This window comes from Elephantulus edwardii, unplaced genomic scaffold (assembly GCF_000299155.1).
Source record: "Elephantulus edwardii isolate Elephantulus edwardi_28Jun2011 unplaced genomic scaffold, EleEdw1.0 scaffold00013, whole genome shotgun sequence".
Classification (NCBI taxonomy): Eukaryota; Metazoa; Chordata; class Mammalia; order Macroscelidea; family Macroscelididae; genus Elephantulus; species Elephantulus edwardii.
Window position 1 is genome coordinate 1,926,728 of NW_006399763.1, and position 22,823 is coordinate 1,949,550.

At 39.7% G+C, this 22,823-nt stretch overlaps 1 protein-coding gene across 1 annotated transcript in view; it reads right to left on the bottom strand.

The window, feature by feature from the left end:
- ARMC2 (armadillo repeat containing 2) overlaps positions 1-22,823 on the bottom strand; it is a 196,218-nt gene that overhangs the window by 149,272 nt on the left and 24,123 nt on the right. The window contains exon 4 of the mRNA XM_006881231.1: positions 19,844-20,051. Coding sequence (XP_006881293.1) covers positions 19,844-20,051 — 208 coding nt within the window. The remainder of the gene's footprint in view (positions 1-19,843; positions 20,052-22,823) is intronic.

Genomic DNA, 22,823 nt, shown 5'->3' on the forward strand with positions numbered 1-22,823 from the left:
ACAACAACAAAATTACAGTAGTGGTTTTAGTAGACACATTACAGGGCTGGCCAATTCCCAGGTTCCCTTACACAATAAAAGCTGATTTCCCCCATTCATATTGGACCTTTACTCCCACTAAATTTCAGTGTTTTATTTGGCAATCATGTCAGATGGAACTTGTCTAAAAGCAGAGAATACCAGACAAATGTTAACTTGTGTTTTACTGAATGTTGTTGTTGTTATTGTTAGCTGCCATTGAGTATGACTCATAATGACCTTGTGGACAATGGATCTGAACTCTGTTCCATCCTGTACCATCCTCACAGATCCTGGCACACTGGAACCCACCGTGTTAGTCATCATGTCAATCCACCTAGTCAAGGGTCTTCCTCTCCTTTTCCAACCTTCTACTCTTCCAAATAGCATGTCCCTCTCCAAAGAACAGCCCCTCCCAGCAACATGCCCAAAGCATGTAAAGCATCATCTTTGCCTCCAAAGAGCACTCTGGCTGCACCCTCTCCAAAACATAATTGTTTGTTCTTTTGGAAGTCCATGGGATGTTGTAGTTAGGTGCTGTTGAGCTGAATATGATCCTCAGTGACCCTATTAAAAACAGATCTGAACCCTGTCTTATCCTGTGCTATCTTCACACCTCCTGACATACTAGAGCCCATTGCTGAAAGTAAAGAATACCAGAAGAATGTCTACTTATGTTTTATTGATTATGCAAAGACATTCGACTGTGTAGATTATATAACAAGTTATGGCTAACTGTAAGAAGAATGGGAATCCCAGAGCACTCAATTGTGCTCTTGTAAAATCTGTATCTAGACCAGGAAGCTGTTGTGCAAACAGAGCAGGGGAACACTACATGGTTTAAAATTAGGAAGTGAGTGTGTCAGGCTTGTATTCTTTCTCCATACCTCTTCAATCTGTATGTTGAGCAAATTATTCGGGAAGCTGGACCCTATGAAGAGGAATGTGGCATCAGGATTGGAGAGAGACTCATCAATAGCCTGTATTATGCAAATAACCCAACTCTGCTTGCTGAAAGTTAGGAGGACTTGAAACACTTGTTGCAGGAGATCAAAGAATACAGCCTTTAATATGGATTGCATCTCAATGTCAAGAAGACAAAGATTCTTACCACTGGACTGATAGGCAACATCCTGCTACACAGATAAAAGCTTGGAACTGTTAGTAATTTAATCTTACTTGGACCCACTATTAACACCATTGATACTAGTAGTCAGGAAATCAGAAGCATACTGTACTGGGAAAGTGCAGTTAGGGACCTCTCCAAATTACTGAGGAGTAATGATGTCAGTTTGAGGACTAAGGTGCATCTGATTCAGGGCATGGTCCTTTTGATCACTTGCTACACATGTGAGAGCTGGACAAATGAATTAGGATGACAGAAGAAGAACTGATGTGTTTAAGCTGTGATGTGGAAGAAGAGCACTGAACCTGCCATGGACTGACAAAAGAACTAACAAACATTTCTTGGAAAGGGTGCAGCCAGAGTGTTCTTTGGAGACAAAGAGAATTAGGCTTTGCCTCACATACTTCGGCATGTTTCTAGGATGGGCTGTTTTCTGAGTGAAGGACATGATGCTGATAAGGTGGAGGGTCAGTGAAGGAGAGGAAGACCCTCGACCAGGTGGAATGACATGGTTTTACTGAACAGTCCAAGTAAATCACAACCGACTGAATACCACTGCCAAACACTTAATTATGCTCATGGGGAGCCTGTATATAGTACAAGAGCCAGTACTTTGAACAGAACAAAGAGATATTGCACAGTTTAAAATCAGAAAAGGTATACACCAGGGTTGCATCCTTTTACTATACTTACTCCATCTCAATGCTGAGGAAATAATCCATGAAGCTGTGCTATAAAAGGAAAAAACATGAGATAAGGATTGGAGGAAGACTCATGAACAACCTGCAAAATGCTGAGGATACTGTAAGAAACACAGTAAACAGTGTTAAATGGAGAAAACACTGGAGTTGTCAAAGATTTGCTTTTAATTGGATCCATAATGCCCATGGAACAATGTATTGCATTGTGCCTGTACATTACAAAGATCTTGTTGCATGTCAAGGAGTCAAGTTCAACTCATAGTGACCCTACAGATATGAACCCTGTCCTATCCTCCACTATCCTTACTGTCCCACACACACTTGAGCCATTGCCACAGACACAGTATCAATCCATCTTGTTGAGGGTCTTCCTCCACCTTTCCAAGCATGATATCCCTCATCAAAAAATAGTCTCTCTTAACAACCTGCCCAAAGTATGGGAGACAAAGCTTCACCATCCTTGCTTCCAAGTAGCACTCTGGTTGCAACTTCACTAAGACATATCTCTTTGTTCTTGTGGCAGTCCATTGGATATCCAGCAGTCTTTTCCATCACCAAAGTTCAAAGGTTCAAAGTTCAATTTTTCTTCTGCTATCCTTACTCCCTGTCCAGTTCTCAGATACACAGCAGTTAGTTGGAAAGATTGTGGCTTGAATCAGGTGCACCTTTAGTCTTCAAAGTGACATCACTTCTCTTTAGGACTTTGGAGAAGTCAGTAACAGCAGACTTTCCCAATGCAATACGTCTCCTAATCTTCTGGTACCTAGCTGCTGGTACCTAGCAAGTTGACTGTGATACAAGTGAGATGAAACTGTAGACAATTTAAATCTTTTCTTCATTTATCATAAAATATTTCTAAAAAAAAAAGTTAAACAGAAAAGATATCACTTTGTGGACTAAAAGTGAACCTGACCCAAGTCATGGCTTCTTCAGTTCCCGAATGTGCATGCAAAAATAAGGAAGACCAAAAGAACAGCTGATGTATTTGACTTACGGTGCTGGAGACTACTACTGACACACCATGGACTGCCAGAACAATGAACCAATCTGTATTGGTAGAAGTACTGTTAGAATGCTCCTTAGAATAGAGAATGGTGAGACTTAAGGCTCACATACTTTGGACATGTTCTTAGACTAAATTACCTTTTCCTAAAGAAGGACATCATGCTCGGTATAGCAGAGGGACCACCCCAAGGAGGAAGATCCTCAGTGAGATGGAACGGCATAGTAGCTTTTAACAATGGGCTGAAATATTGCAACAGTTGTGAGAAGGGTGCAGGACTGGGCAGCGTTTTGCTCTGTTTTATATCAGGTTACTATGAGTCAAAATATATTTGCTGCCACCTAACAATAACATTTGGTAAAAAGCCTCTGCTTGTCAAATGTTTTTAGATCTTGATCAAGTCATCCAGTATGATCAATTGTTCTTCAGAGCTTTCCAGTTCATGGTACTGAAGTCCATAATTAAACTTTTTACAAAGGTGTGTGATGTTGTTGTTGTTTGTTGTTATGTGCCATTGAGTCGCTTGCGACTCAGAGCGATCCTATGTACATGAGCTCTAAATGCTGTTCTATCCTGTGCCAACCTAGCCATCTCAAACGCACTTATTCCCACCACTCCAGTCACAGAATCGATCCATCTCACCAAAGGTCTTCCTCTCCTTCGCCGCCCCTCCACTCTGCCAAACATGACATCCTTCTCCGAGGACCAGTCCCTCCTTGCAACATGCCCAAAATATGTCAGACGAAGCTTCAGAATCCTTGACTCCAGGGAACACTCTGGCTTCAACCTCTCCAGGACAAACCTGTTTGTTCTCCTAGCACTCCGTGGTATATTCAACACTCTTCTCCAACACCACAGCTCAAAGGCATCAATCCTCTTTCTATCAACCCTATGCACTGTCCAACTCTCTGATGCATATCACATAATTGAGAAGACTATAGCCTGGATCAGGCGCACCTTAGTCTCCAGCCTCACATCATTGCTCTTCAGTACTCTTGAGAGGTCCCTCACAGCCGACTTTCCCAATGCAATTCGTCTCCTGATTTCCTGGCTACTGTTACTAAGGATGTTGACTGTGGAGCCAAGTAAATGAAAACTGTTAACTATCTCAATCTCTTCACCATCCATGCTGATGCTGGTGTTTGATATACTAAAAAGAAAATGTTGTTGTTGTTGTTATGTGCCGTCAAGTCACCTGCGACTCACAGCGACCCTATGTACAACAGCCCTAAACTCCGCTCTGTCCTATGCCAATCGCACTGTCTCTGACACTCCCATCCCAATTATCCCAGTCACTGAATCAATCCACCTCATAGAGGGCCTTCCTCTCCTGTGCTGTCCCTCTACCCTCCCAAGCATGATGTCCCTCTCCAAGGACCGGTCTCTCCTCACAACATGTCCAAAGTATGTTAGACGGAGCCTCAGAATCCTTGCCTCCAAGGAGCCACCCAGTTTAACCCTTTCCAGGACAAATCTGTTTGTTTTCCTAGCAGTCCAAGATATTCTCAATACTCTTCTCCAGCACCACAGCTCAAAGGCATCAATTCTCCTTCTATCCTCCTTGGTCATTGTCCAACTCTCTGATGCATAACAAGTGGTTGGGAAGACCACAGCCTGTATCAAACGCACCTTAGTCTCCAGAGAGACACCATTGCTCTTCAGTACTTTGGAGAGGTCCCTGACAGCAGACTTTCCCATGGCAATGCGCCTTTTAATTTCCTGGCTGCTGGTGCCAAGCCTGTTGACTATGGAGCCAATCTCTTCACCATCCATCCTGATGCTGCCAATTGGTCCAGTGGTGAGAATCTTTGTCTTCTTGACATTGAGCCTCAATCCATATTGTAGGCTGCAGTCCTTGACACTCTGCAGCAGGCGCTTCAGGTCCTCCTCAGTGAGTTCAGAAATTATTCTTTAAACTCTTCTGTGAAATTCTTAATAGCCAAATAATACTATTTTATTAGTAGACATCTTCACCTACAGATAATGAAAAATATCATTCAAACTGACTTAAAGAGTAAGTGACGTGTATAAGCTTATATAACTAAGAAGTTGAGAGCCTGAATGGCACAGGACAACAGGAAGTTAGAATTTTCCATATGCTGCCTTAGAGCAATAACTATGAAAAAATTGTTAAGAAATGTATTAAAATGGAAAGATTTAAAATTAAGAATAAAACAGTAAATTCTTTTCATTCTGTAAAAAGAATTCTGTGGAAAAGGAAATTCAGAAGGATGTTTATGGCTAAAAAAGAAAAATCTTGGACTAAAGTTCTCCTGCCCTAGGAAAAAGACACACCATTTCTAGAATTAGACTCAAATTATGTACTTTATTAACATAGCAACTTCTTGTTTTTAAAGAAAGGCTTGATTGAAGCCACACACTACTAATTATAATTACTTCATTTAAAACTTCCTAACAAATTTACTGCATTGGAATACAGCTTAATTAAAATATTATCATATGTTTCACACAAACATTAACAACCTGATAGGAATGGAGATATTGCTAGCTAACATGGAGCAAAGAGTTAGAAATAAATTAAAGTCAACCTCTCAAATTACATACTTTACAAATTTATATTTCTGAATTACAAGAACTTTTTACTCATTTATCTGATATTTTTCTTTTTCAAATATAAAAGGGGGAATCCCAGATTCAGACTTACTGAGGTGCCAGTATAAATTAGCAAAGCATCATTATGTACACCATTTCTGTCACTTTTTCACGTTATTGTTGCTTTCTGTCACTGAGTTAAAACTCATCTGCAGCTGATCCTCCAATGGATTTTTAGAGGCAGTAAATCTCATGGGAGGAGATTGTCCATCCTTCTCCCGTGGAGCAGCTGGTGGATTTGAAGCACATGCCTTTGGTATTACAGTGCAGCTTCTTAACACTAGCCACCAGAGCTCCCTCTTTTTAGTATAAATAGGCACTAACTAATTAGTAACTAATTACACTAACTAATTGAGCACTAACTCTCAACTCCTTGCTGTGGAGCCAGAACCAACCCAAAGTTGACCTCCTTTAGGGTTCCAAGACTAAACTGCATGAGAATGGATAAACTATCTTTCTTCTGCAGAATTGTTGGTGGATTTGAACTGTCAAAAAGGTACAACTTTAGCAGTGCAACTCCCCAACGGTTATTCAACTGAAGCCCTTTAATAGCAGGACTAAGAAAACACTCTCAGTAAATGGTGAAGTAGTAAGTAAATAAGTAGTGCATTTTAGGCTTGGTAGCCACTGTCTTCATTAACCTTTCTCACCCCACTATTCCTGCAAAGCTCCAGACTTACTGCCATCAGGTCAATTCCAACTTCTATAGACAGCTCACAGGACAGGGTAGAAAACCCCTAAGGTTTCTAAGCTATGATCTTTACAGAAGATGGCTGCTCCAGCAGAGCAGTTGAGGAATTCAAGCCTCAACCTTTCCATTAGTAAACAAACATTTACCCATTATACTCAATTCTGCTGACAAGGGTGAATAATATCCTGATAAAATCTCTCAGTGGCTTCTCCTTTTCTGAACAATAAGCCCACATTCCTGAAAGCTATACTAATAGTCATTCTACATGGGTCCCTAACCTTTCCTTCCAACTGTACTGCTCAGTTCTATAGACTCAGCGTCCTTTGCTCTAGGTACACCAGGAAACCTAACACATTCCCGGTATCTATTGAGGAGCAGCCTTCAAGAAGTATAATGCATTCGAATTTTGTAAATAAACTAGTATAAGAAGAAGCAGCAGCAGCAGCATCTCTTATCCTATGCTGGAAAATCTTCAAGTAAGAAATTAGGTATTTTAACCTCTAAATTTCAAACCACCTTCTTTCAGTTCTTTCATTCCTCCAGGATTAGACTACATCTTTGAGCAGTGCTTCTAAAATGATTGTGTGCATTCGCACCACCTTGTGATCTTGTTAAAAATGCACTCTAATTCAATTTTGCATATACCATTGATCACCTTTCTTTGGAATGGGCACTTAAATGTGGATTTCTTCCAAAGGGCTGGAAATATCTTGGCAAAGGTGAGTGAGTACACCCAGAACTGCATCTGTTTGTTGAACCACCTCAGCTGGTATTCTGTCAATTCCTGGAGCCTTTTTCTCACCAATGCCTTTAGCGCAGACTTAGTTTTCTTCAGTGCTACTGATTTTTGATAATATGCTCCTGAAATGGTTTGTTGTTGTTATATGCCATCGAGTCGCCTGTGACTCATAGTGACCCTATGAACAACGGCTCTGAACCCTTCCCTGTCCTGAGCCAGTCCCATTGACTCCAAACACCTACCTCTGTTGCCCCAGTTGGTTTAGCACCCACCAATTCTTTTGGGTTAGAGATTCCTTCTTGTGTGTGTGTGTGTGTGTGTGTGTGTGTGTGTATTCCTTCCATCTTGTTCTGATGTTTCCTGAACTGATCAGTATTTTGCCCATAGATCCTTAAGTATTGTAATGTGAGGCTTTTTTTTTCTTCTTTAGTCCGTTCAGCTTGGGAAATGCTAAATGTGTTCTACCCTTTTGGTTTTCTAACTCAGGGTCTTTGCACATTTGATTATAATACTTTGCTCTGTCCTCTCAACTCACCCTCTGAAATCATGCCTTCTGCTCTTACTTCGTCATTCTTTCCATTTGCTTTAACTTCTCTACATTCAAGAGCAAGTTTCAGTGTTTTTTGCATTAATTTTATTTTCTTTCTTGCCTGCCTTTTTAATGACCTTTTGCACTTTCCCACAAATGATATGCCTAATGTCATTCCAAACCGCAACTAGTCCTCAGTCATTTGTGCTTAATGTGTCAAATTTATTCTTAAGATAGCCTCTACATTCAGGTAAGATATTCTTAAGATCATATTTTGGTTCTTGTTAACATATTTTCATTTTCCTTAGCTTCATCTCAAAGTTGTGCATGTACAATTGATGGTCTTTTCTGTAGTTGGTCTCTGGCCTTGTTCTGACATGATATTGAGCTTCTCCATTGTCTCTTTTAACAGATGTATTAATTCTGTCCAGCAAGACTCACATGTATAGTCATCATTTATGTTTTAGAAAGAGGCCTATCAAATGGATAAGTCATTGGTAATACAAAATTGGTAGATACAGCTTCATCTTACTTGGATCCATAATTAACATCTTGGTACCAGCAGTCAGGAAATCAGGAGATGTAGTGCACTGGGAAAGTCTGCAGTTAAGGACCTCTCCAAATTACTGAGGAGTAATGATGTTAGTTTGAAGACTACAGTGCATCTAATTCAGGCTACGGTCTTTCTAATCACTTGCTACGCATCTGAGAGCTGGACAGTGAATAGGGTTGATAGAAGAATCGATGCCTTTGAGTTGTAGTTTTGGAGAAGAGCACTGAACATGCTCTGTCAAAAGAGCAAATAAATATGTCTTGGAGAGGGTGCAGCCAGAATGCTCTTTGGAGGCAAGGATGAGGCTTTGCCTCACATACTTCAGGCATGTTCCTTGGAGTGGGACATGATGCTTGGAAGGGTGCATGGTTGGCAAAGGAGAGGAAGACCCTCAGCCAGGTAGATGGACATGGTGACTGCCGCAATGGGCTCTAGTGCATCAGGAAGTATGAATATGGCACAGGATAGGACAGGGTTCAGATATGCTCATAGGGTCACTATGAGTCATACTTGATGGCATCTAACAACAATGCAAAATTCTGATTATCTCCAGCCTCATTTATATCACCAAGGCCATACTTTCCAACCACCAATCTCTTTTTGTTTCCAACTTCTGCATCCCAATCACCAGCTATTACTAATTCATCTTGATTGCTTCTTTTATCCATTTCAGCCTATGGAAGTTAGTACAAAGTGTCAATTTATTGACCTTTGGCTTTTGTGGTTGATGTGTAAAATGTAATGAGTCATATCTAACAGGTCTTTCTGGGATGTATATAGATATTATCCTCTCTCCAACACGCTGGACTTCAAGATAGATCCTGAGTATTTTTCAGCTTGATGAGTATGATGCCATACTTCTTTCTCCTTTCCTCACACAGTAGGTAGGCAGTATAACTAGCCAGTTCAAAATGGCCAATACCCACTCTTTAAAACTTGCAAATGCCTAGGATATCCATTTTTATGTATCCCATTTACTTTTTTGCAACTTCAAGTTTTCCTCGATTCATATATTTCATGTTCTTATTATTACAGTGTATGTTTGTAGTTGTTTCTTCTCATTTTGAGTTGTGCAAATAAAGGTCATTTGTTCTTTTATTGACTGAAAACTTAAGTTCATCCAAGTCATTAAGACAGACTCTACTTTGAGGAGGCAGCTTTACTACAATTGTATTTAAAGTGCTTTCCACTTAATATGAGGGCTTCATCTTCTGGCACTGTATCAGAAAAGTGCTATTCACATGGTTTTCAATGGCCCAGTATATCAGAAGCAGACGGTCAATCCATGTTCTTAGTCTGTCTTGGACTGAAAGCTTCGCTGATACCTCCATGGATACCTGTCCACCATGGTGACTCTGCCGGTATTTGAGATACTGGTGGCAGCGTTTTCAGCACCACAGCATGCCACCACAGTACAATGTGCCACTACAGTAAAGCAAACTTACAGACGAGGAAAGAGATCCATGTTTGTGACCACTCAAAAAAAACCATGATCCAACAGAATGCAGGACTTAAACAACAATATCATTAATAGCACATGAAAGGAAAATCTTGTCAATAATTTAAAGATAACAAAAGTACATTGACAAGGAACCACTAAAAATGAAATCTGGATTCAGAAAATGAATTACAAAAAGGGATGTAATTTCTCATGTCAGATGAATCTTGGCTGAAAGTAGAGACTATCAAAAATAAGATTACTTGTGTTTTACTGATGGCACAGACAATCCACTATGTAGATCCGAATCACTTACAGCTAACATTGAGAAGAATGGGGTCCTTAACACTTAACTGTGATCATGTGGAACCTTAGATAAACCAAGAAACTGTTGTTCAAACAGAACAAGGAGATACTGCATGGTTTAAAAAACAGGAAAGGTATGTATGCATCAGGATTGTATATCACCGTATCCATTGGCCCTGCATGCTGAGTAAATAATACAAGAAGCTGGACTACATGATGAACACAGCATTAGGACTGAAGGAAGACTCATCAGCTATCTGCACTACAATGTAACTTTGCTTGCCAAAAGTGAAGAGGATTTGAAGCACTTACTATTGTGGATTAAAAAAAAATAAATCATAGCCCTCAGAATGACTTGACTTCAACATAAAGAAAACAAAAATACAACTAGATCTATAATCCACACATGACAAATAGAGAAAAGACTGCAGTTGTCAAGGATTTCATTTTACTTGGTTCCACAAACAACACCCACTGAAGAAGCAGTGACGAAATCAAATTAAGTACTGCAATAGGCAACTTCTTAACAGTGCTGAAGAACAAAGATACCGCTTTAAGGACTAAAAAGTGCACCTGACTCATGCCATGGTATTTTCAAGCACCCATACACATGTGAAAGTTGGACATGAAGAACACTGAAGAATTATTAACATTTTTAAAGGTAAAATAGTAAAATTAGGTTTATTAGAGTGTTTCATCCCCAAAGGGAAAGACCTCCCTCCTTAAAAAACGGAGGAGAAGCCTGAAGAATTATTAAGTATTGATGCCTTTGAATTGTGATGTTAGTGAAGAATGGTCCTTTGGAGAAATTAAGGATGGTGAGACTTTGTCTCAAACACTTTGGACATGTTATCATGAGAGGCTAAGTCTGTAGAGGAAGACATCGTGCTTGGCAAGATAGAAGGCTAGCAAAACGGAGGGAGGTCCTTAACAAGATGGAGTGACACAGTGACTTAAGTGCAGAACAAATTCTACGGTCTATTGAGTTTTGATGAGTGGGAGCAGACTTGTCTGTTCCTAACAACAGAGCCAGAGATCTAGGATGGAGCCTGACATTCTGCATTCTACCAGCACCCATTTGTTGGCAAAGCTGCTGGTCTGGGATCACACTTAGACAGAAAGGTCTGATATGTTTATAAACTTCTTACAGACAGGAACCACTTTTTTTTTTTCTCCAAACACTACCAAACAGCTTTATTACCAACAAATGATACCAAAGAAATTGTTGAATAAAGTGGGCCTCTACAAAAATCACTCTAGTTGATGCTGATTTTTTTCCAAAGAAACCAATGTCTTAGTGATAATACCCTTAATTTCTTGAATGAATAATGACTTCATTATTTTTTAAAAAAGAATTCATTTATTATTTTTCAAACTGGTACAAGAAACAGAAAGAAGATTTTTAAAATCTCATTCAGGATCCCACCACCCAGAAACAAACGTAATGATTAATATGTGGTGACTACTATTCTAGACATATTTTTGCATATATTCAGTTGTAAAGACAGAATAAATTAGAAGGATGACAGGTCAGTGAGTACATATAAGCATATAAGTAGGATGATATAATACATTATATTAATTAAAAATACTAAATATAAAGTTTTCTTAGATTTAGCAGAAGAAGCAGAAATTGAGGTGACACGGAAGAAACTGCAGGACTTCAGGAGAATGGGTCTTCTGAAGAGATACTAGTTTCTAAAACATCTTGCTAAAGTTAAGAAAAAAAATAATGAAAAATATTAGGATGTTATTTTCTAACTATGTATTTCAAGTTTAAATACTAGTTACTGACAAAATATTTTCTCTCTTTCTTATGAAAGAATAGGAATTAGCACTCATATTTCCCCCCCAAGTATTTGTTACATTGTCAAGGTTTCTGTTCCATCACTACATTTTCAAAGTTAAGTTTTAATTCAATGGATAAACTAAGACAATACTCACCACCAAATTATAGTATTTTCATTTATGAGTTCTGAATTTGGACTCTGCAAAGTCATTATTTTCTGTAATTCTTTGTTCTGGAGTTTCCTTAAAAATTCATGAGTACTATGTCCTCTCAGTTCATTCCTATTTGAAAATGTCTGTCACCTTTTTACTGAAAGACAACTTGGCTGGCAAGAAAATTCTTGGGTTATTCATATATACAGATGGCTATAGCTGTCACTCCACAATCTTCTGGCATGGAGTAATCCACAAAGAAAGCCAGATGTCCACTGGTCTTTTTCTCCTTCTTTGTGATTTAGCCTGGGTAAAGGGGAGATACTTTCTTCCATTTATCCATCCAGTCACCAATTGTTAAGGTAAATGTTTTCATACTGAGTACTGCTGTAAATATCATCATTTGTATTAATCCATATAAAATTCTGTTGAAAAATTCTTTTGACTATTTTTACTTCAGATGTTGTTCTTGTTAGATGCCACTGAGTTGCCTACAACTAATCACAACCTTCTGAACAACAAATCTGAACCTTGTCCTATCCTGCAATATCTTCAATGCTCAATCCTGTTGTTGTTATCAGGTGCCATAGAATCAAGTATGACTTCTAGTGATCCTATGAACAACAAATCTGAACTCTGTCCTGTTCTATCTTTGTCATTTCTGACACACTTGAGACCACTGCTGCATGAATTAATGTATGTAAATTACACAGAAGTGTTTTGGTACTTAAATCAGTTTCATGTAAGACAGTACTGGGAGGAAGCCCTGGTAGTAAAGTAGTTAAGCACATTTAAAAAAAAAAGATTAAGCATTGTGAAAGGAGTGGATGCACTATGGGGATGGCCAAGTCTGACTTCTGCTCCTACATAAAGGGGAACAGTCCCCGTCAATAATATCCCTAGCAGCAAATAGATATCTGCTAGGTCAGACATGGCACACCAATCATTTAGGTCCGATATTCATTGTTGATTCACAGACTTTACTCACAGTTGTGATACCAAGAGTGGGCATTTATTAGGGAACTAAGTTGGAAAGTCAGGGAGGCAAAGAATGTCACCCAATGCAAATCCATATTTTAGCCCAGCAGTTCCAAGGCATAATTCCTCAATTAGTCTAGGATCTGGTTTCAGTTCAACAGTCAGCTTTTCCTTCCATCATTCAGCAAAAACAGCAAACCTTTTGACTGTGGGCTTCATCTCAGGGCTCCTCTGGTTACACCTTGCCATAGTTTCTCCACAGCAATGCCACAGTATCTCCACCACTATTACACAGGATCATGCCACCAGGGTCTCACTCTCACTACAGTATTGCTCTCACCAGAATCTTGTTCCAGTCTCCCATAAGTCTTGCTTCTCAGTGTGGGAAACTCTCTAATATCCTAGTTGCACAGTTGTTGATGATTTGCAAGACCATGTATCTGCAGTTAGAAAAGCCAACTTTTAAGCTAACACTACAATCTGTTTACCAAAAGTTTTAATTCACCAGTCACTCCATAGAAAAAAGATGAAGTAAGGTGGTCCCATAAAGATTTACAGCCCTGGAAATCCTGGAAATAAGGCAGTTTTTACTGTCTGATGTGATCACTAAGAGTCAGAACAAAATAATGAGCCGTGGAGTTGAGTACAGTTTGATAGCTTCCATGAATCTCTGATCACTTTTATATCAATATTATCACTCATTTTCTCTTCTGTAATTTCCTCTAGGCTGTGCACCATGTCTTATCACATTTTCAGCCTGTTTTACTCTAATTTCTTGCTAATGTGACTTTCTTCTCCATGTTTATATATTTATCTTTATTTTTTTTTTAGTACTGCAACCTTGTTTTTAATCTCCCCTTGTGCATTTATAGTATCTAATTTGAATTCTTGCAAACTAATAAAGAGCTATTTTTTTCTTCCTGCTTTTTTTTTAATAAAAAAGAGATCACATTATAATTTCTTTGAGACTATGGAAAACTGTTCTTAATACTTTTTTCTTTTTTTTTACTTTCATAAAAGCTAATTCTATTTTCTAATAGATTATAAAACAAACTAGCTGACTCCCAGGTCACTGGAAGTACCCTCACTCATTTCTATTCGCCAGATATTTGATGATCTTGATCTTGATCTGTCTTTTCTTCATATTCTTTACTTAATTATGTCCAAGCCTCATGCTAGACTATGTCCTAATATTAATTATCTTTAAACAGAACATTTGCTGAATAACTAATAGTATACATAGATGGATAGAACAAGGGTACTTTTATAGTTTCCATTTCATTTGTTTTCTTGAACATTCATTCATTAAACCTGTTATCTTGACCTGAGAGTTTACTTTCCCCCTTCATTTTGGGTGCAACAAGTTGTGGAGATTTTTTACATTATAAACTCCTTTAGTTCTATTTCAATCAATTAATAGATGTCGCCCTCCCACCCACCCCCCATATACACACACAAAACCTACACTGGCTCCTAGATAATTGGGATTGTCCATCCTCAGCTCTATACCCTAGACACTTAAGGATCTTAAGTCTTGAAAAAGATCTTTCTAGAAGCACTATTCACTTCTCCTATGGGAGAAGAACATAGCCTGCTCATGTTTTTTGATCTTATTTAATTAAAAACTACTGTCAACTTGATGGCACCTAAGGTGCACCCGATTCAGGCCACGGTCTTCTTAATCACCTGCTGTGCATCAGAGAGCTGGGCAATGAATAAGAATGACAGAAGAAGAATTGATGCCTTTGAGTCGTGGTACTGGAGAAGAGTATTGGACATTCCATGGACTGCCTAAAAACCAAATAGATATATCTTGGGAAAAGTACTGCTCCTTGGAGACAAAGATGGCAAAGCTTTGCCTTTCACGCTTTAGACATGAAGCTAGGTGAGGCTATTCCTTGGAAAGGGAGATTATGCTTGGAAAGACAGAAGGTCAGTGAAGGAGAGGAAACTGCCAATGGGATGAATTGACATGGTGACTTCAGCTGCTTCTTACCACTTCACCACCTGAGCCACCTCCAGAGCTCCCTAGTCCTGGAGAATTGTGCTGCTAACCCAAAGGCCACATCTCTCTAGTTCATATTTACCAGTGGCTCCAAGGAGAAAGATGGGAAATCTCCTCTAGTACAATTTATAGCTTTGGAAACCTGTTGTCAGCGATGAGTTGATTTCAACTCCAAAGTAGGTAAGTGAGTGAGTGCATTCATCTGTATAGTTTACAGACTAGAAGGCTGACTCTATTGGTTGTAGTGTTTCCAAATAGGGGGGAAAAAATATAATCAAAGGAGCACAAGCTGACCCTGACAAGAAATGAAAGGAATGATGGGAGAAAAAGAAGGAAGGAAGGGAGGGAGGGAGGGAGGGAGGGAAGAATGGAGGGATGGTGGGAGGGAGGGAAGGAGGAAGGGAGAAAGAGGAGAAGGAGAGAGGAAGGAGAAAGAGGGAGGAAGAAGAGGAGGAGAAGAAGGGGAGGAAGAGGAGGAAAAAGAGGAGGAGGAGGAGGAAGAGGGGAGGAGGAGGAGGAGAAGAAGGAGGAGGAGGAGGGGGAGGAGGAGGAGAAAGTAGTAACACACTGGATCACACAATAGAGCAGTCTATAATGTGGAGGAGGTGGATTCAGAGAGTGGTAAATTCAGCAGTTTAATACATCACTGGACTTGGTCACTCCATTCATGGTCTGGCTCTATTTGTTTATACATTACTTTCTTCACAGAATTTATAATTGAAAGATAACAAGATGGCCATTGCCAGCTACAAGATTACCTCTTCTTTTCAGTTTATGAACTTGTAGAAAAGATACTTTCTAAAAGGCTCTGACAGTCCTCCCAGGGAGAAATTAAATTCAGACTGTGTGCCTGTCTCTGACACAACTGCTGTGATTGGTTGAGTAGGTTAAAAAACTCTAGTTAGCTAGCTCTGGGTAGAATCAGCTGTTCTCCAAACAGAGACTGGGCAGGACTTAGTAAACAGTAATATTAAGGCTTTGTCTCTGAAGGAATGTATGCTAAGCAGATAGAAAAAAAAAATCAAGCCCATATGGCAAGTTTGTTTCATGGTTTACAGTTTGGGGTTGTATCCAATTTCCTGTCTCATTGATAAGATTTCTCTATTTTTCATTTGCTGTTTTCATTTGGGTTTCTGCAGGATGTCTTAGCTTTGCTATCTTTAACTTATAGTCTCTCTTATTTTTTATTTCAACAGTACTAACTTCACACAGTACTTGAACTGTTTTACAGCATGTGCTTGCAAGTATTATTAAACATTGCAAAACTTGGAATGGGACTTGGGGAAGAAGATAGCGGTGAAAAAGCACAGTTATCCCCATTTTTCCAATTAGAAAGCTGAGTCCATGAAAGAGTTAACAGATTTGTTCAAGTCTACATAGCTCAATCAAACAGCTGTGAGAGAATCGAACCTATACCCAGGTCTCGTGGCCTCATGATGCGTTCTTGACTCTTGACAATATCCGACTTCTCTGGTACATTCCTTTTACAGCTGCCTTCCCTCCTGATGGTCACGTTCCCAAATTGTGGCAGTCTGTACAGTGTTTATACAGAAAGCTTGAAAGGCTTTTAAACAGATACATAAATGGGCCCTAGGATTGAATCACTGGCTGGATAGATGAAGACAAACACATTTTAAATGGTAGCCTCATGGTGTTCAGTCCAATGGCAACACAATGTAATAAATAGTGGAGTGCTGCTGAGGAGTAAAGCTGTCAACCCTAAAAGAAATCCTTATATGGACACACACAGATTGTCATATTTGGTGCATGTGTGAAGATGAAACTCCTATAAGTATTTCAAAGTGTGGTCTCTTTGGGGATGTTAACTAGTTAACGTTGCTAATCAAATACTTTTCTTCTCACAAACAACATGGAGAAAACCTCCAATGTATCCCTAGTGTGGATTATCCCGTATTTCTGAATTAAAGATGCACCAATTAATGCATACTTAGAAAGTGGAAGGTGAGACAAAGAGGGGAAGACCTTCAAGTACATGAATTGACATAGTGGCTGGAGCAATGAGATCAAGTATATCAGAAATGGTAAGGATGGCCCAGGATAGGACATGCTTCAGATCTGTTGTTCATAGGGTTGCTATAAGTTTTATTTGACTCAACAGCAATTGGGGTGTTAGAACCCTTGAAAACTGGCTTTTATAGCAATAGTTTAGCCCCCTGAGGGACATGGTCTCCAGCTACCTTAACCGTGGACACATGCTCTTGCAACTCATCGACAGCTGTGGGGTGAATATAAGCGTGCTTTCCATACTCTGAAAAATGGCAACAATGGTGGTGGAGAGAGGGTAAAGAGACTCTGGCACTGCTATGATGAGACTGTGGCAAGGGATCACCAGAGGAATCTTGGCAGTGTAGCCACAGCTACAGATTTTGCTTGAGGAATTGAAACCTGGAAAAGCTCTGCGATAAAGTGTGCTACATGATGGAGGAAATCATAGGCTTCTTGCATTTGTGCTACTGAACGAAAACAGACTTTCATGAACTGAGGAATTGTGTCTTGCTGTTAATCTGCTGAAGACTGTTGAACTAAATCTGGAAAAACTAAATGTGGACTTGGACTGGTGGTACTCTTTGCCTCTGCCACTCCATAACCTATGTCCCACAACTGTGAGTAAAGTCTGTGAGTCTTACAACAAACATTGGACTCAAAGATTAATAGAAATAAGTTCAGGAGCATGAGGGAGGGGGTGGCATGTCTAACCTTGCAGGTATTTGAAGCTGTGTTGCAGTCCACCAGCTGCTCCAGGGGAAAAAGATAGGCAACCTCTTTCTGTGCCTCTGATAACTCACTGGAGGGTCAGCTATGGGTCAATTCCAACTCAACAATACAATACAACAACAGCAGCAAAGGATGATACTGATGGGGATAGTTTCCCTTTTAAAAGTGGGTAGAAGTCAGACTCAGCCACCCTTATGTTGTGTCTATCCCTTGTACAGCACTTAACAACAACAATCAATGCAGTTTCACAGAAATAAACTATTCATTTCTTTGCTCCCTCCCTACCTATCCAAAGACAGGTCTGTAGGAGGGGGCGGCACGTAAGGATGGGCTGGCACCTCTCCTTGTCTCCTTTGTCCCCTAAACATGACCTGCACATGTTCTTTCTCACACTCTCTTGTCACCTCAGGCCTCTTCATTCTGGGTTGGGCATGCCCTTTTCTCCCCTTCCTCATCAGCCCAGCACACGGGCCAGCATCTTCATTTTGTACTTCATGGCCAAAAGATGAAAAAATGTTAATTGAGGATAGGGCTTTAGCATCAACACTGGGAATACTCCACTGCACAGCAGAGATCATTTCTTGGAATAATTCACTTAAATGTTTACAAGAAACAATTATCAAAGTGTCCCAGACTGATTCATAATGTAATTAATGAAAGAACTGCTAATAGTTTCCATTTTCTAGTTTGTTTTAATCCTCCTGTATAAACTCTTCTTTCATCACTTCAACTACATTCCATTCAATGATTAATGGAGGTGAAGTTTTATAAAGCAAAAATGTTACTGAAAGCTAACCCTGAAAGGGTGTATTCCAAACCCAACTCAAACATAATCATTATATAATGCAAGAGCCATCCTAACAAAATAAAAAGAAAACAATTAATGCTATAATTCCTTATAATTTGGGACAATAGAAAGAAGCATGTCCAACACCTAACTGATTGCCCTTTGCTCTTTGTGTATTAAAACATGTAAATGAAAATGCCTTTGCTGTCACAGACGGAGGAAGACCTGATGAACTCTGACTTACCATATTACTGTTCAGAATCCAGAAGTTTACAAATAATAATAAAATAAAACAGCTCTTGTCTAGTTATTCCGAGCCAACTTTAATTACTGTAAGGATGGGTGCTGCAGGATAAACGTTTCCTTTCCACTTCAGCTTTGAAAGAAGCACACGTTTTCTTGCTGCCTTTATGTGAAAGCCCTGAGGTCCACAGCCTATTCTTATTCACCAACTGGAAAAGATTTGTCTGCCATGCCCAGTTTGATGTTTTGTGCTCAACTCCCAAAGTCCCAATTTGAAGCCATTCTCTTCCACTTAAGGAGACATTTCATTTTCCCTTTAATTTAAAAAATGTTCTGAATGCTGAGTGACATTACAAGGACTCCTGGGTTGCCGAATATAAACTGTGTGTGTGACACTTGTTAGGTTACGTCAGCAGGCAGGGGCAGTTCGGCCAAACTAGCAAGCTGCCAACTGGTCACTTCAGGGAAAAGTTTCAAGCATGCTCCATATGTGCAGCCAGCCAAAGTAAGACCCGAAATCTAAAATAAGTGCAACAAATACTTGGTCTTAAAGCAGTCTGGGGAATTGAATTTTGTTAAGCAAATTCCAAATGACCCAATGGAAAGTTCTAGAGCAATCTTCTTTTCTAAGTGACCTTAACCATACCAAAATCTTCTTCCTATCTATCACTATTACTGGAGAATACATTACTGGCAAAGAATAAAGAATATGTGAAGAAAACCTCGTCTCTCTACTCTAGTCACCACCCAAGGTTCAAACCATTCAAGACTTCTTTAGTAAAACACCAAAGCACAAATTCCCAAATTCCCAATATGTACATTTAAAAAAATTTTAATATGGGAAGGAAACTGCTTCTTAGAAAAGCTTTATCCAGGAAAACATTATTAAATAATTCTAAATAATCTTATGAGGATATAGTAAATGGGTCCCTAAGACACCTGAAATCCAGCGGACAGTCCTGTCTTAAGTATCTGTGATATAAATCCTTTAATCCAAGTTTCTTTTGGAGCATGAGCTAAATTAAGTGCTACCCTTTTGCGGTGTTAACAACTGAGAACTAATCCAAAGGGAGTAACAGGAGATTCCAGGTGAGCCAAGAATCTCAAATAATACACAAAGAGAACCATTAGTCATCACTCAAGAGCAAACTTCAAGTCGAACGACATTAAGCAAAGACCATATACTGATAGGACTATCAAAACAGTTTTTTGGCAGGTATGAGTTTAATCCTGAGGATTAAATAAGGAATGATGTAAAACTGACTCTATCCAGTCAGTCATGAGAAGACATGTCTCCCATCATGTGTCATTAACTTAAAATTCATTTATATGAAAAAAAGTAAATTAATAATCTGAATAAGACAGAGAATAAACTGGTAAATGACATGGTAATCTTGATCATAAAATTAAATATTAAAGCAAAACTTGATACTGACCCTTCATTTCTGAGGTGAGACGGTAAGGACGTTGTCCCTTTGAACAGTTGTTGCTCCTTGATTCCACCGAAGCCTCCATCATAGTTTAACTGGAGTGGGCGACTATTTAGGTGGCCAGCAGCATGTGATTCTGATAAACAAATCCCATTTCGTTTCACCATACCATCCCCTGTCAGAAGTGTTCCTTTGGATTCCCCTGCCTTCTGTGCTGTAATAACCAAGGAGATGTCTGTCCAAGTTTTCTTGTTTTAGGCATCACTATCTTCTAACATACTTTTTTCAACCTAAGAATTTAAAGGAACTTAAAATTATGTATTGCTTTTAATAATCCAGTCTGGAATTTTATGGCCCAAACTTCTTTGAACATATACAAGACCTTGTCATAACTTCAGGCCTGATGTCATCAACTCAGCAGGTAAAAATGAATAGGAAAATGTAATGTCTTTTCTCAACTAGCTTGGGGTCTACTGAAGGAAACACCCAAATTAAAGTGTATGAACTGCTTGATCCACTATAAGTACTTCAATGTCTAACAACAACAATTTTTCCTGCATTTGGAAGTAGCATGTTAGCGATTTTCCATTTAATCCAAGCTATCTATATAATGAATGCCTCTCCATTGTGAGAAACTGACTATCTTAAGCACTTGGGATGCATCACTGACACAACAAAGATTCTGGATAAGTCTTACATCTCAACAGGGAGAGGCTGACAATAAAGACTAAACCATATTAAATAGGTTATATGCTCGATACAAAAGGAGATCTGATGGCATAATCCACAGGGAGTTGCACTGCTAATCCAAAGGCACCTCTCTGGTAGTTTGAACTCACCAGCTGCTCTGAGAGAGAAAGATGGGCAATCTCCTTCTGTGATTTAGAGCCTCAAAAAACCTACTGGAGGGTTGACTAGGAGTCAATTCTGATTCAACAACAATGAGTTTGAATTTTCTGAGATCAATGTATGATAATAAATGCTATGGGAAAATGGAAAAGTAGGAAAGGATAAAGAGGGATTAGGAGTGGGGGTGGATAGAATTTGAAATAGCATAGTCATGGGAGGCTTTATGGAGATGTGACCTCTGCAGTTAGACAGGGCTGCACACTTAGAATGCACACCTGGTTACATGTGTTCCGTCACCATTCTCAAATTCTTAACAATTTTAATCAAAAACTCTCACATTTTCATTGTACATGAGGGCTAGAAAATTGCATAATAGGTTCTGCATGAGGCTTGAAAAGGTTGGATGGGTATGGGGAACTGCAGGGAACAGGGGTGCAGAGGACCCAGAGAGCCAGGCTGGTGCCAGACCACTGCACTGCTCCAAGTGCCAAGGAGTTGGGATTCATCCTTTGCAACACACTGGCCCAATCTAGTCCATCTCTTTTTTCTGTACAGCCCACCAGCTAAACACATTGTTTGGCCCTTTACAAAGTTTGCCACTTCTGCACACGGCCAGTGTTTCCCAAAAGACAGACTGCTATGCCAGGCAGCCTTATAAAATGCTGGTTCAATTTAAGTTAAATAAATCTTGACCACATAGCTTTACTAACTCTTTAGCATATTAGTGTGTATTGTTTAATTTCCCTGAGAGAAGGGAAATATGCAATGCTTCCCCACACTGAACCTTTCTTCCAAAGAAAAGCCATTAGCCAAAAGTGTTTCGTTGAACTTAAATGTGGCAACCACTCCTCTGAGTACAGGGGCCCCTCCAAAAGGGGAACTCTGGTGGCACTGTCTGGTTTGTTGTGCTGCTTTGTGGTGGTTTGAATTCACCAGCACCTCCAGAGGAGAAAAGATGGGAAATCTCCTCTCATGCAATTTACAGCCTCCTCTTTAGGGTAAACTATGAGTTGGTTTTGACTGGAGGGCAAGGAGAGTGACTAAAGGTCTTCAGTAAGGATGATATGATCTTAATTTGCCAATCTCTCACCTCTCATGACACACACATACAACATTTTCATGGTCTATCAGCTGGGACAAACAGGCAAAGCTGATGCCCATAGCCCTAACAGGTTGGCAGCTAGGGTTTTCCCAGGCTCTGCTGGTTGCTCTAGGAGCTGAGGATCATTGTGCTGACCTACCTGCAGCCCAAGTGCTTCACTCCAGTGAAGTGGAGGAGATTAAAAGGTGCTAGACGATCGAGACAATGGAAATCAGCCTGGACAGTGGCAATGACGAGTACCTGGGTTGAGTATATGATTATCATACTCAGCTGCTAACCAAAAGGCTGGAGGTTCAAGTCCACCCAGAGATAATGCTTTAAAATGGCATTTTCACTTCTCCAACATTAGCTACTGAAAACCCTATGGAGCAAAGTTCCACTGTGACACACAAGGAGTCTTTATGAATTTGAAGTGACTCAATATCAACTGGCTTGACTTTGTGGTGGCAGCGATGGGAAAGAAGAAGGTGGACTCATGAGGTATTTTGGAAGCTGGGACAACCTGGGGATGGGAGGGATGATGGGAACTGGTGAGAAGTGGAAACTGCTCTAAGATTCTGACTTCAGTAACTGAGAGGTGTTAAAATTTTATAAAACTTATAAAATGCATAATTGTATGAATCACAATGTGAAAGAAAAATAGTGTGAAAACACAAAGTATAAAAACTTTGTAAGAAAACCAATTTAAAAAAAAAAAAAAGACTGGGAAAAAAAGCATTGCCGTCTCCAGCTAGAATCCTACTTGAACATAAAACAACTGGGCTTCTGGCCTTTGAGATGACTGCTCTCCGCACTGTTGTTTTCTTAGCCCAGGAATTCCAAGCCTGCACCACACCCCTGACCCTGCCTGTGGCGCTGCATCATTGTAGTGCATTTCACAAGAGCGGGAGAGAAGAGTCCTCTGTCTCCTGGCAGGTGCACTAAGGTCTCAGTTACCAAACAAAGGCTACCTTTTCCAAACAATGAGGGACTCTGAAATGAAATCCTAGGAGGCCATGACCAATCACAAAGATTCCAAAGCTCAAGAGCTAAAAT